The sequence below is a fragment of the Anguilla rostrata genome, chromosome 1 (assembly GCF_018555375.3).
Source record: "Anguilla rostrata isolate EN2019 chromosome 1, ASM1855537v3, whole genome shotgun sequence".
Lineage (NCBI taxonomy): Eukaryota > Metazoa > Chordata > Actinopteri > Anguilliformes > Anguillidae > Anguilla > Anguilla rostrata.
The window spans coordinates 6,466,115-6,480,829 of record NC_057933.1 but is presented as its reverse complement, the minus strand read 5'-3'; the positions used below and the strand labels follow the sequence as shown (position 1 = coordinate 6,480,829).

General features: G+C 47.4%; 1 protein-coding gene across 3 annotated transcripts in view; it reads left to right on the top strand.

The window, feature by feature from the left end:
- The window catches only part of alk (ALK receptor tyrosine kinase), a 346,553-nt gene that overhangs the window by 118,372 nt on the left and 213,466 nt on the right, over nucleotides 1–14,715 (top strand). For all 3 annotated transcript variants that reach the window (XM_064305136.1, XM_064305219.1, XM_064305304.1), the window contains one exon: nucleotides 12,668–12,793. In XM_064305136.1, the coding sequence (XP_064161206.1) occupies nucleotides 12,668–12,793 (126 nt within the window). The remainder of the gene's footprint in view (nucleotides 1–12,667; nucleotides 12,794–14,715) is intronic.

The following is a 14,715-nucleotide window of genomic DNA, read 5'->3' as shown; positions in this document are numbered from 1 at the left end:
CGGGTCCTTCGCTCAAGGACGCCGGTGCGCCGGAACGCTCATCCTCCTCCTCCTCCTCCTCCTCCATCCGTCCGACACCTCGTCCGTTTTTCGGGGGGGGGGGAAACGTAGCCATCGCGCCCTTGATTAGGGCACCTCTCGTTAGAGTAATTGTTTGATTGAGCGAAAAGAAAATGATTTGTGGCCGTTGGATTCCTTGGTAAGGGGTAAAAAAAATTTTTTCAAAGTTTTGTCCTGACACATTTTGTCTCCTAACCCTATGTTTATCATCCATTCATCCATCCTTCAATTATCTGTACCTGCTTATCCTGAGAAGCCTACCCCAGCATGCACTGGGCAGGTGGTCATCATATGATAAATTAAATAACACATTTAAATACATATATTATTCATGCAACGCAATTTAAAAATAAATACGGAATAGAATGAATAAAAGAAAAAAATATGTTGCTAGAAAACTCCAGTATCATCCATTCCACATTTTGCTCTGAAAAGTATATCTTAAAAAAGTTTTTTAAGTGCTGTGTTATGAATATAACCACTGCATTCAATGAGGTGTCAAAGTCTGTGAAATCATAATATATCTCTCATCTTCTAGTCAACGGGAGTGTCACAATGCAAGCTTAAGCTGTAATTAATGTGGTGTGGGGCGCCTGTTCATTTTTAATAACTGCCCAGAACTGGAGGAGGTCCCGGGACGGCTCCTGGAGGTTCCCTTCCTTGTCCGTTAAATAATATTGGAACGCAGCCCTCATGGGATGTAAACCAAGATCTTGGCGTTACCTTGTAGAATAGTGACATCAGGGTCGTGTGAGGACCCATGGTGTAGTATCCGTTCATCTCTACCAGTCAGGCTGCTCCTGCAGTCGCTGGCCTGGAGGGGGCGCTCGTGAGCACCGAGCTGCATGTTTCCATTCGGATTCCTTCGCCAAACTTTGGAGAGAAACAAGATTTATGTTCGGGGTTTGAATATTAAATGGTCCCTTCTACTGTATCTAAATCCTGCTATGCCACTGCATTTCTTGGCCGTTTGTCATACAATGAGATGACAAACCTTGACCACCCCTTCCTCAGCAACCCTATAACCAATTAAGTGCCTCCCCTTGGCACAGTCAACACGGGCATGCCATTTTTTTCTGTCAGCGGCTTACAAAGATCATAGGCATTTTTGTTGCGTTGTGAATTCCATTATAATAAGTTCCATTATAAAATCATAACTTCAAAAAGTTTTTTTTTTTTTTTGAAGTGAGTTGATTTATGCAGCTTTTTTTCCGCCCACTGGATTGGAAAGTGAATTATGAGTCCACTGGTGTGACAGATGAGTTCATTGATGACCTCATTCACTTAATAACTATCTGAGTTCCCGCATTTTTCTCTGCAATTACAAATATGCGGCCTCATTAGCAGTGAAGATCAGTTTTTAGTCGCAGTTACCGGATGAGAGACGCTACCGAACCAGATCGTTTCATAACAGGCCACTGCCTTATCAGGAGCCACCCAGCACCCCGCAGGTTTAAATTGCTTTTTTTGCATAGTGTAGTTTTCTTTTTCGTTTATCATCACTGTTTCAACTGTCAATGATTCGATTTGTCAGCGTCAATCTACGCCAGAAACCTGAGGAAGTCCAATAGGGCGTCTCTCTCTCTCTCTCTTCATTCTCGTTCACTCAGGGACTGGGGCGAGTGAGAAATTTTAAAATAATCCCCCCATAATATAATTACCTGTCAGTCTACTCTCTGTGTTCGTCACAGTGGATGGTTGAATTCACTCGAAGAAGAATTCACTCATAGAAGAAAGAAAAAAAAGAACATGGATTAGGTTTGGTATGTTATGCATTTTTTTTGTAAATGCATAATTTAAAAAAATGAGATGCCACTTATAAGTCAGTCCAGGCGTTTGCAGCTGGGATAAGATGTCCAATCACAAGCAATATGTCCAACAAATTAGATTACTACATTGCAGCCATGCAGAATACATCTGCGCATGGAACCATACATACATTAGACCTTAGATTATCAAAATTGGACTGCCACAACACATGCCACATAGGATTCTGCAGTCGTTTTATATGTTTCTTTTGCTGAACTTTAATAAGCTTGACCTAATTCAATCAAGGCTTGGAAGTAATATTCATAAGGATAAAGTGATGACACTGGTGAGCGCAAGTTTGAGGACAGAATGGAATAACTCCCGTCATGCTAGAGGCAATGACTCATGAACATTATTATCTTACTTTGGGCAGAATACTCTCTCTCTTTCTCTCAAAAAAGGGCCAATTTCAGTGTTTATTATTTTATTAATCTGTGCTGAAGAACCTCTAGAGATCTTCAGAAGAAAAACGACGTAATTATGACCCACGCTGAGCGATAGAGGCAGTCCAAACTCGGCTTCTTACAGACGGAGGACGTGCGAGGGAGGTTGAGATACGAGGACGTGGGAACTGAGGCGACGTGTGTTGGGCAGATGGGACGTCCTCGATCGGTCGGTTTGTGCCAGTTTGATGCTGGTGTCAGTTGAAAAATTGGTGGATGTGTCACGCGTCCTGAAGAAAGACCTCCGTTTAAGGCTTTGCTCATGTCTCCTCACTGAAGCATCCTCTGGGAGCCTCCTCATGTCTCCTCACTGAAGCATCCTCTGGGAGCCTCCTCGCTCTCGGTTCGTCCGACGAGCGTTTAACGAAGCGGAACGTTCTCAAAGATGGCGGGCCTCGATCGCTTTCCGGGTCACGGGAGGACCGAGGAGCCGAGGTGCGGATAAGATAAGCGATCGGAATGAAGCCCCTTGTCAAAGTGGAGAGGATTATGTCCACTCAAAGACCGTGTGCAGGTGGGAGCTCTGGTTCCTGGCCGGTTTGAGCCATGCCACACTGGTTTCAGCCAGGGGCCAGACCCCCTAGCCAGCACCCTGGCCCTCCTGGCCTTGGAGTTTGGGCGTGGCGTTAAACAAAGGGGATTAGCAACAAAACAACGCAAGAGAAAACAACCAAAAGACTTGGCTGTTTTAGAAAATACAATGAGCACAAGGCTCTTAAAGAGCCTGTTGTAGCCTTGTGTCCCACAGAGGATGAAGAGGATTAAGTAAACTAAGACCTTTTCTGAACAATGCTAGCAGCTTAGCCTGTCCTGTCACTCAATAATATAGACCTGAAGCCTGCGGGGGGGGAAGAGGAGCAGAGAGGAGCTGCTCCTCCTCCTCCTCCTCCTCCTCCCTGACTGCTGTCAGGTGTTCTTGTTGTCTCGGGGAGAAGAGGCTGGGAAGCCTTCGGGGACCGCGTGCTGCGTCCCTGCCTGCAGGCAAACACAGCTGGGGCTGATTTATAATCGTCGCAGCTGTTGCTCGTCGCGTTCGTCTCGGACGCGGCGCGAAGGCTCGGTCTGCCGCGCGTCTCGGAGGCGGGGGCCGTCACGGGCGCACGCCCACGGCGGACCTCCCTGGCCCCCGCCGTCCCCCACCGGCCCCCGCCGTCCGGTCTCCATTAACTTTCGCATTAATCTGAGTCGTCGCTTGTTTGGTTTCATCATTATCATTTTTCGGTTCCCCCCCCCCTGCACACGCTGTGTTAGTTTTGCTCCGTTGAGAATCCCAGGTAAAAGGAATATGAAAAAAAAAAAGTCTGCTGGGTACTTTTCTGAATTGGTGGTTTTGTTCCATCGCCAGCTCCTCCTGGCATTGTGCCAAAATGCAATCTTTATATGTGTGTGTGGGTATTTGAGTATATGAATCAAACGAACACTCGAAGATTCAGGTATTATACAGTAATTAAGCTTGATTTTTTTTTTTTTGCATAGAAAATCTCTGGCAGGAAGTTTTTGAATTTTGGTTGGCAATCTCTTTCTGCACTGAAGAACTGACGCCTACTGTGTACTGCTGGCATGTACACTTACTGTGCACCACTTTTGTGATTTTACATTTGCATTATAGTGCAATCACTTGGCAAACGCTCTTACCTGGGGTGGCGTACAGCGGCGGGGAACATCAGTGTTACTCTCAGGAATACAAAAACGTAATGTCACAAAGAGGGCTCATTTATTATTAATGGACTCAATGTTAGCCAAACAAACAACAGTTTGTTTTGTCGCTACAAAAAGTGCCATAAGACAGACAACCTACACGGCAAAGTGTTCAGTGTAAAATGAACTCTAATGATAGACTACTTTTAACTGTAATAGTGTCCCCTTTTGACTTTTTTTTTTGTGGAGTTGATTTTACACTTCTGCAGTTGATTGAACGCTGGTAATTTTTTCGGTGTATCTGTACACAGCGATAGCTGTAACATTATCCCACTGAGAGAAACAAAACAAAACAAAACAAAAACAAAAACAAAAACCATGGTGCAATCTGAAGCGGTGAGTCAGAAGATGGGCAGTGTTTCTGTCGTTTTGACTGCAGTGGGCGCCCATATTTGGTCTTTTGAAACAGGGCATATATTTCCAAGGCATATGCTGGAGCCTGTTTCAATGTGTTGTTAGGAATGATAGCATAATTATGGAGGGGTGAGCTGACATAAAAAAGAAGTGACAGGCATGTTGGCAGAAGGGAACGGTGGCTAAAGAGGTGACCGTAGGCTGGTGTTTCCTGAGACATATGCCAACTATCCAACAAAAAAGGGTTTTAAAAAAAAAATGCTTTACGCCCGCCCCCCTTTTTTTCTCTTGATGTGAGGACGCCTAATTCTGTCTGTCAGCCCAGCTCACTGGTGCGAGCTCCGCTATTAATTCGGGGAGAGGGCGGGCGAGTACGCGCTCTCCCTCCAGAACGCACAGTCAAAGTCAAAGTCGCCCCGCTACTTTTCTCCACCGCGCTGCACTCCGTGTGGTGCCCGGCTGCCGCAGGACGCGAGGCTGGAGAAGATCCTTTTCACTGCAGCACACGCAGGCTTGGTTGCCAAAGAAGGACTGTGGGTGCCCGGGCTGACCAGCAGGGGTCGCTGGTGAGCGATCATGTACATTCACCCTGGCTGACTTGAAGCCTTTCCTGCTCATTATTATGCCTTTTCCTTGCAGGCCTTGCCAGCCACAAATCGGTACAGGCGCGGTGTGGATTTTTGTACCAAAGTGTGGGGCCCGACCACACACTGGAACATTGCCTTTTCTCAGTATGTACGAGAGCCACCCACGGCTCTGACAAATACGCTTCTGATGAGCCATCCTGGCACTGCTATATTGGTAGGCCCCGTGGCCCTGCTGTAATTGTAGATGTATCACTTGCTCACACTGTGCCGGTGGGAAATCGGGAAGATCTGCTTTTTTCTGTATGTGCTGAAAAATTCACTGTACAGTGAGTGCCGTGTTCGTGCTGTAGAGAAGCACGCCGTAAACCTAAAAGACGTGGAATTTATCTTGGAGCGGATGCAACATTGATCAGTGTCAGGACAGTAGTGAGTTTGCTATTTGGATTAATTATAATGGTTTTACAGTACATACCTTATGCTACATGGACAAAAATATGTGGATACCTGACATACAAAATCGTGTCCAAAGTTATGGGCATTAATATGGAGTTGGTCCACCGTTTACTGCTATAACAACCTCCTCTTTTCTGGGAAGGCTTTGATCCCAAAGGTGTTGAATGGGGTTAAGATCAAGGCTCTTTACAGGCCAGTCAAGCTCTTCCACACCAATCTCTACAAAATCCATTTCTATATGGACCTACTGGCCCAAACTGTGGAAAACCCAGATACTTTTGGTCATACAGTGTATATTTATGGCAGTACATTCAAGATGTGCGTGTATTTCGAGAGCAAAGAAGAGCTGTGTGATTTTTTTTTTTTTTTGAAAGAGTGCTTTAAGCAAGATGGCAAAAGCTGTGATGCGCGCTTCCCACTTCTGTGAAAAGCTGAAAGGGAAATAATCATGAAAACCCTGGGTGATCGGGGAAGCTAGCTACATGCGAGCCGTCCAGCTGCTGAATAATTTATCACAGAGAATAGCACGCCCTGGCAAAACTTTAATTGGCTCAGTTCCTTTATTGATGAATGATTATATAATTATGCCTACTTATGACTCAATACCTTTGTTGCTTGTTGGAAATATCTCTCTTCAAACAGGACTGGCAGTGGAGTTATTTTTGGTGGGCCAGTAATTGTGTGTGTGTGTGCGTGACACATATATTTTGAAATGTATAATATTGCATGTACTGATAAATATTAAGATTACTACTTGTGTAAATTCTTACAGACGTTCATTAGCATATATTATTCATTTAAATGCGCACTACATAAATTGTCAGAATACCTGCTAACTTGATCGCACGCATTGCCTTGTCAGCCTTAAATGTTTAAGTGAAAACAGTCATTGACTCAATCAGCCTAGAACTGACAAGTAAAAATGAGCAGCACTTTGAACACTTTCAGTATAACATCGATGCTATGCAAAGCCTATTGAGATAAATTATGGGGTTGTCAAGAAATCCATCTGCAACCTGTCTAAAATGTAAACAAAAACTCCAAACACTGGGTGCTAATTGGAGCTAATGTGGCTTAGCAGCCTTTTTGCTTTCATCTCTGAAAATCCCAGATAAATGATAGATTTTTTACACGTGTCCGTCTCCGCGGTTACTTCACGCCCTACGTGCATCGTGCGGCTCGAAGAGGAGCTGATTTATTTCTCCTGCTTTTTTTATATTTACACCAGAATCAGTCAAACAGTGAAAATTTAAGACGCGAGATTAACCATCTGCTCATGCTTCCGTCTGATCGTGAATGTACAACCCTCGCAAATTTGCCTTGAGTGATTTTTTTTATTTTTATTTAAATTGAACACATCGTGTTTGCTTCTGCTCAGTTTTGGGTAACGGAAGCCGCTACCTGCTACCGTCTTTCGCGTAGCATTACAGGCATTTAGCAGACGCTCTTATCCTGAGCGACTTACACAACTTTTTACATAGCATTTTACATTGTATCCATTTATACAGCTGGATATATACTGAAGCAATCCGAAGTACCTGCTCAAGGGTACAAGGCAGGTCAACCCGAAAACCTGCGACCTTTGGTTAAAGCCAGTTCCGTACCCATGTCATTCATCGCAGTAGCGTGTTTGTACACCTGAACACCCCCCACGGCTGTGATGTACTGCTCTAGAGATGATGACTGCTTTTGGGGCCGGGACTGTGACGCTGGTCGACCTCGGCAACCACCCGCCCTGTCGCTCGCTATACGGCGAAAGCTTGAATAAATCTGAAACGTGCGCTCGGGAGGGGGAAAAAAAAGAAGAAAAACTGGAGCCGCCATTGTGAAATGATGTGTATTGTTTCATGCAGATACTTCATGCAGAAAGACTGCGGGCAGAGATCGGAGCAGACAGTTTATCGGATGTGGTGGACCCACGTGACCATGGCGGAGCTCAGTGGGCGAGATCGGAACTACTGGTCTATTCGCTCCAAACGCCCCATTTACCAGGTGCTTTAATCCTACAGTGCAGTTGTTCTGAGGTGATTAGAATTACATATAATTTAGTAACCTACTGATCTTATTTCAGGCTATATTTTCGTTACGACTGGGTCACAGTAAATGCATTTTCTCATTTATTGGATCTTGGAAAGTGTGTAAACCATTGGCTCTGGTGTTTAGTTGCTCCGATCATACCTGATAACACTGTTGGTGTCCCAGTGCAGGGCAGTCTAGTCCAGTCCTGTTCCTGGAGATCTACCCTCCTGTAAGGTTCTCAGTTCAGTCCTAATTTGGCATACCCGATTGGACTAATTCATTCGACGAGGTCTCGCTGTTGAACGAGCTGTGCTTTGTTAGGGTTGGAGTGCAAACCTACAGGGTGGTAGATCTCCAGGAACAGGGTGAGGGGGCCCTGCTGTAGAGGGCATAGAACTACTGTGCTTTCAGTCAGAATGTTCTGGCACTGCTGTCGTACCCTTTTGACCAGTAGGTTGCAGGTTCAGAACTCAAATGGACCCTTGATGTGCAGTATTTAATCAGTATTTTAAGATCTAGCTGAAATCAGCAGCTGAAAAGAGAGTGAGCATTGTGGAGGGGGGTGCGGGGGGTGGGGGGATGGGGGGAGATGGAGTATGATTAATTACCATCATGCTTTGAGAATTTTGAATACATAATATATATAAATAGTAACATAATAACAGCACTTACCTGTCAGCCAATTGAATTGAGGTTGTTGAAAAGCGTGGCAGCAGTGGTAACCTGGAACCGAGGATAACAGTGCGTGAGTGTGGGAGTGTGTGGCTGTGGGGGTGTGTGAGTGTGTGAGTGCGTGTGTGCGCATGTATGTGGGTGTGTGGGTGCGTGAGTGTGTGAATGTATGGGTGCGTGAGTGTGTGAATGTATGGGTGCGTGAGTGTGTGAATGTGTGAGCACGTGAGTGTGCGAGTGTGTGTGTGTGGATTTGCGAGTGTGTGGGTGCGTGTGTGTGTGAATGTGCGAGTGTGTGGGTGCGTGAGTGAGTGAATATGTGAGTGCGTGAGTGCATGTGTGTGTGAGTGTGTGAATGTGTGAGTGCGTGAGTACGTGAGTGTTTGAGTGTGGGAGTGTGTGGGTGTACGAGTGTAGAAGTGCGGGAGTGTGTGAGTGTGAATGTGTGCGCGAGTGTGCACGGAACAGGTATACCCGTGCAGGGAATTTGAAAGCAGGTCCTGATGGGCATGTGAGCGTTAAGCAGAGGCTGTCTGAGGGAAATCAATGCGCTCCTTTGTGCTGGACTGGAGCGCTGTTTCACTCTAGTGTGGCACATTGACTTTGACGAGCGTTTAATGACTCACCGCCCTCAGACGGCCAATCAATTCATTACAGCCTAATGTATGTATCCTGTATCAAATCTTAATTAATAACGCAAGGCCGAGGGTGGGTAACAGGTTTTGAGGTTTGGGCTGGGAGGTGGGGGGGTGGAGGAGGTGGGTGGTATCGGGGGGTGTTTTTACCTCTTTTTAAGTACATTATCTGTGCACTTAAGGAGCAGTGAATGTGCGTGGTAGATGTAGGAGTGTATGGTGTGTGTGCAGTAGAGTGTGTGTGGTAGTTGTAGGGGTGTACGGTGGTGTGACAGTCAGCGTGTGGGGTGGACGTAGGGGTGTACGGTGTGCGTGCTGTAGAGTGTGTGTGGTAGTTGTAAGGGTGTGCGGTGTGTGTGCAGTAGAGTGTGTGTGGTAGTTGTAGGGGTGTACGGTGGTGTGACGGTCAGCGTGTGGGGTGAATGTAGGGGTGTATGGTGTGTGTGCAGTAGAGTGTGTGTGGTAGTTGTAAGGGTGTGCGGTGTGTGTGCAGTAGAGTGTGTGTGGTAGTTGTAGGGGTGTGCGGTGTGTGTGCAGTAGAGTGTGTGTGGTAGATGTAGGGGTGTGCGATGGTGTGACACTCAGCATATGGGGTGGACGTAGGGGTGTATGGTGTGTGTTCTGTAGAGTGTGTGTGGTAGTTGTAGGGGTGTACGGTGTGTGTGCAGTAGAGTGTGTGTGGTAGTTGTAGGGGTGTGCGGTGGTGTGACACTCAGCGTGTGGGGTGGACGCAGCGGTGCGTAGCGCTTGGTCAGTGGAGCGCTGATGGCTCTGTCATTGAACAGCGTGTGCCTGTGATATGCACCCTGTAACTGGAGGTGAGGAGCACCGCACACAGGCTGGGGAACACCTCCTCCTCCTGCCGCGCTCCGTGTGCAGGTGCATGGGCCCGGCCTGGGTTTTACCTGTGTGTGTGTGTTTATCACGGAGATCCCCTGCCTCTCCGCCGAGGGTAATTTCATTTATTGCTGGATCACTGTGCTGACAAAGTGGAGAGGCACAGTGAACACGTGGATACGCATGCGTGTGTGAGGCTCCAAACCGCCTGTCTGATCTCTCTCTCTCTCTCTCTCTCTCTCTCTCTCTCACTGTTCCCATCTCTGTCTCCCACTCTCTTACTTTCTCTTTCTTACTGACTTATTTTCTCTCTTACAGATTCACCCCCTGTCTCTCGCACTCTCTTTATCCCTCTCTCTCTCTCTCTGCTTCTCTCTGTCCCCTCCTTTGTCACCCCTCTCTATCACTCTCTCTTACTCTCTCTCTCTCTCTCTTTCTTAGGCATATGTTGTACTCTGTCCCCCTTCTCCCTCTCACACTATCTCCCTGTCTTACTCTCTCTCTCTCTTAGGCATATGTTGTCTTCTCTGCCCTCCTTTATCTCTCTCTCTCTCTCTCTCTCTCTCTCTCTCTCTCTATATATATATATATATCTCAGGCATATGTAGTACTCTCTCCCCCCTTCTCTCTCTCTCAGGCATATGTTGTCTTCTCTGCCCTCCTTTATCTCTCTCTCTCTCTCTCTGTCTCTCCCGCGCTCTCTCTCTTTCTGTGCCGTATGTTGTGGTACAGAGGGATTGTGGGTGTCAGAGGCTGTTCTCCCTGTGAAGCCCTGTGATCTCGCTACAGTGGCGGGTGGGAGGGGCTTCTGTTCAAACGCTGATACTTTAAAGGACAGAAGCTGGGTCGGGGTCTGCTGGTGGGGGGGCAGCAGGGGTGGGGGGGGGCAGAGAGGGTGGGTGGGCTGGCAATGCAGTGTACACGTGTGTGTGTGTGTGTGTGTGTGCGCGTGTATAATGCTTTGATTCGCCATCAAAGTCCTTGAGCTCCGGTTGACAGGGATTGAAAAAAATGAGCTATAAGGAGAAGGAGCATTATGGTAATGGGTAGGAGCATTACTGACATCAAAAAAATGACGAAATAAAACATTAAGTTCGTCTCTCTTCCCTCCCCTCTCTCTCTCTCTTCCTCCCCCCTCTCTCTCTCTCTCTCCCCTGCTGTTGCGACTGCATTACGCTCTTTATTAAAAAAACTTAAGAAACACCTTAGCGTGTATTTTCCCCCCCCTCCAGCCCTGCCCCTCTGCGGTGGCTGAGCGTTAGCGACGAGGATGGCGCTGTCGGCGAGCGTGGCGAACGCGCCTCTCCCGGCGTTTTCGGCGAAGGCCGCGCCGAGCTCGCCGTCGCTCCGGAGTCTGGTCTTCGTCTGAAGCGATGAAAAGATTTTTTATTTATTTATGGACGGCGGGGCTCTCTGGCTCTTCCGGGGGGGCTCTGATGCGGCGGGTACTTTGAGGCCGCCTCCTCCTCGCGCTGTGAGACGGGACGGCTCGCGGCGCGGTTTAGAGCGAGCGGGCGCTGATGCCGTCAGACTCTTCTCACACTGGCACCGCACAGTCCGACGCCACCATCGCTAATTAGTCCTGCGAGGCTGGAGGTCAAGGCAGCTGCAAGGAACGGCGTCCTCATGCGATTATTCTCTCCGCCGATGTCCAGCGGCGAGGGAGCGTTCCCCTCGTTTGGCCGTTTCACTTCCCTGACTTTTCCGGTGTCGGTGACGGGCTCCATTTGGGAGTCTGAGTCTGGACTCAGTTTTAGATTTCACATAATTGAGAGAGGGATCTCATATCTAAAATGACAGTAATGCACACAAGATTGTTATTGTTGTTGATGATGATGATGATGATGATGATGATAATAATAATAGGAGTGGGGACTCTCAGTGCTCATTTGTGTTCGTGCTCAGCTGAGCACATTCTGCTCTCTCTCTCTCTTCCCATGGTGCACCGGGGCCAGAGGGGCCTGCGTTTGTCACCCACGGAGACCAGCGTGGCGTCTGTGCAGACGCTCTGCAGGGCTTCCCTGAGATTCTCGAGCATTCATTCACACACGAGCTCTCAAGAGCTCCCGCCATTCCTGTTCTCATACAGCACACGCAACCACAGGGCGAGCGTGCTCTCTGTTGACTGCTGCTCTCGCTCTTGAGAGGAGTTTCCTGCTCGTTGCTGCCCTAGGTGGCTTGAAAAAAAAAAAGAATAAAAAAAACATATTGATTCCAGCCATTTCCAGGTTGAACTTTTCTCATCTCCCCCCTCACTGTCTCTCTCTCTCTCTCTCTCACTCACCCTCCATCTCTCCATCTCCCCCCCTCTCTTTCTATCTTTATCTCCCTCTCTCTTTCTATCTTTATCTCCCTCTCTCTCTCTCTCTCTATCCCCTCTTTCTCTTTCATCTCTCTCTTGCCTCTCCGTGTTTCTTTTCTTGTCGAATGGGGTGCGCGGCGCTGAGAACAATGCGCATGCCCGCGCACCGCTGCTCTCTGCGTCCTGCGCACCGCTGCTCTCTGCGTCCTGCGCTGTAGCTGCTCTCTGCTTCCCGCGCACCGCTGCTCTCTGCGTCCTGCGCTGTAGCTGCTCTCTGCGTCCTGCGCTGTAGCTGCTCTCTGCGTCCTGCGCTGTAGCTGCTCTCTGCGTCCTGCGCTGTAGCTGCTGTAAACAGGCGGCCGCTGGGACGCGGGGGGGAATGCCTATGAGCTTCGCCGCGCTGCTAAATCAATTACTTTGCGCTATGAGGAAAGAGCGGCTGGGACGAAGGCCCCGATCGGTATTCCTGCTACGGCGGCGAGCGTCCGTGGAGACGCCGCGCTCTCTCTCTCTCTCTCTCTGAGTGTGTGCAGGTACAGATCAGGTGTGTAGCACAGTGGGTAAGGAACTGGGCTTGTAACCGAAAGGTTGCAGGTTCGATTCCCGGGTAGGACACTGCCGTTGTACCCTTGAGCAAGGTACTTAACCGAAATTGCTTCAGTATATATCCAGCTGTATAAATGGATACAATGTAAAATGCTATGTAAAAGTTGTGTAAGTCGCTCTGGATAAGAGCGTCTGCTAAATGCCTGTAATGTAATGTAATGTAATGTAATGTAATGTAATGTCTCTCCGCAGGTACCGCCTGGGCCAGCGCGGCGGGGCGGGCCCCCGACGGCTACTGGAACTTCACGTGGACCGCAGAGGACGAGCTCAGCTTTCCGCAGGAAATGACATCATCATCGTCATCGTCGTCATCATCGGGTGAGTCCCGCTCACGTCTGAGAGGAAGTGAGTATGAATGCAGAGTAGTGTAAAAAGGTCTATGCGGCCGTTTAAGGGCCACAACCATGGATGGGCCACAGAATTCAGCTTTTAAATGTTAATTTATTTATTTCTGAAAGGCATTTTAGTTGTGCAGTATTAAGAGGGCGCACATACATTTTTCGAGGTGGCGGCTCTCAGGTGTGCAAATGTCCCAACACAACCCCCCCCCCCCAACCCCCGCCCCCCCTTCCTCAGTCTGCGATCAGCCTCCCCGGTTACTTGTTATTTAGGGCCACCAAAATCCTTGAGCCAGTTCTGTATGAACAACAACCTTCATCGTTGTTCTCATTCCCCTTGCATGTTTAATTTCCTTCGTCTTTAGTTTTCAGTGCCAGGAGATAAAACGACACAAAATACCTCCACAGACTTCCCCTGAGGAGAAAAAAATTAAGAAATGGAGAATTTATTTATTTATTTGAGGGAAGCGTGTTCTGCTCAAATATATTTTCCCAGAATATCCATAATTCCAATGTTATAAAAGTTGCATTTCTTAAGAAAATGTCATTTATTAAAACTGCGGTTGAATTTAGTTCTAAGATTACATAGAGAGGCTAAAGTAAATCCCTGTAAAGCTCATCTTTAAATCTTGAAAATTATAAAGGTATTAAAAGCCGAGCTTCGGAGCACAGGCAGTACTTCTGGCTGTAGGAACGCAGGTACCTTCCTAACAGAGGCGGAACAGACAGCCCCGCAGGTTTTCAGACTCCCTAGCCGAAACGATGCAGGGGTGTGCTCAGTGAACTAATTTAGAAAGTTATTAAATACGAATTATAATTATATTTGCACAGTGTTTTGAATTTTACGAAGTGCACAAAAAGGAATCGGAAAGAGGAGATGAGGTTCGCCATTTGCCTCCACATTCACTGTAGATAAATATAGGTGTATTTGGTTTGGAAGGCATTTGTGTGGCGCTGGCTGGTATTGGTTCTTTCACAGGAAGCTCTCAAAGGCAGCTTTACCCATAGTCCTCTGCAGCTGACACTATTCAGAGCTTTTAGAACGAGCCTTGGAATGTACATTTTAGGCCGACATTTTTTTTGTGACCCAGCAGTTCCTACATCGTGGGGAGATTTCCACTTGATATCTGATGCGTTATTTTATTATAGCGATGCAGAAGCTGCTGCTTTGGCTGTCCTCGGTTACTGTAGAGTCTTTAGAAGTCCTGCGTTATTAAAAGCCCATGTTTGGGGTTGGATATCTTTCCTTCGTGAATTAAACCAGACTTTTTTTTAGCGGCTGTTGCATTTGATGCGAGAGAAAAAGCTTCTGGAGTCTCGCTGAAAGGCGCTCTGAGGCCTTTCATCTGGCGTTGGAATGAATCATGCGAGATTCGTTTTTTTAAGAGCTTGTATCTTGTTTTGACTTACTGCATTACCTTTCAAAATGTGCCACGTTTGACGGGAAGAGAAAGTTCATTTTATAGGGGTATCTCAGTAGAAAAATATTACTGCCTGCTCTAAGAAGGAGGAACTCTTTTTTTTCCCCTCATGGTTATGTAAATCAGATGCATTTTAGTGTTAAAGAGAACCCGAGTTTCTAAAACTTTGGGTAATTGTGCTATTGTGGTTTGGTGTGTGTGTGTGTGCGTGTGTATACATGTACGTGTGTGTGTGTGCATGTGTGTGTGCAAGTGCGTGTATGTGTGTGTATGCGTGTGTATGTGTGTGCGTGTGTGCATGTATGTGTATGTGTGCATGTGTGTGTATGCGTGTGTATGTGTGTCAGCGCTGTCTGTTTGTGTACAGACCTGTCAGTGCCCGTGCTCACAGGAAATAAGAATAAGGATCTCAAAGGTGGGTTCGCGGCCTCGGTCTGAAGACTGCACCAGCACACTGATGGTTGATGAAACCGCTGTTCAG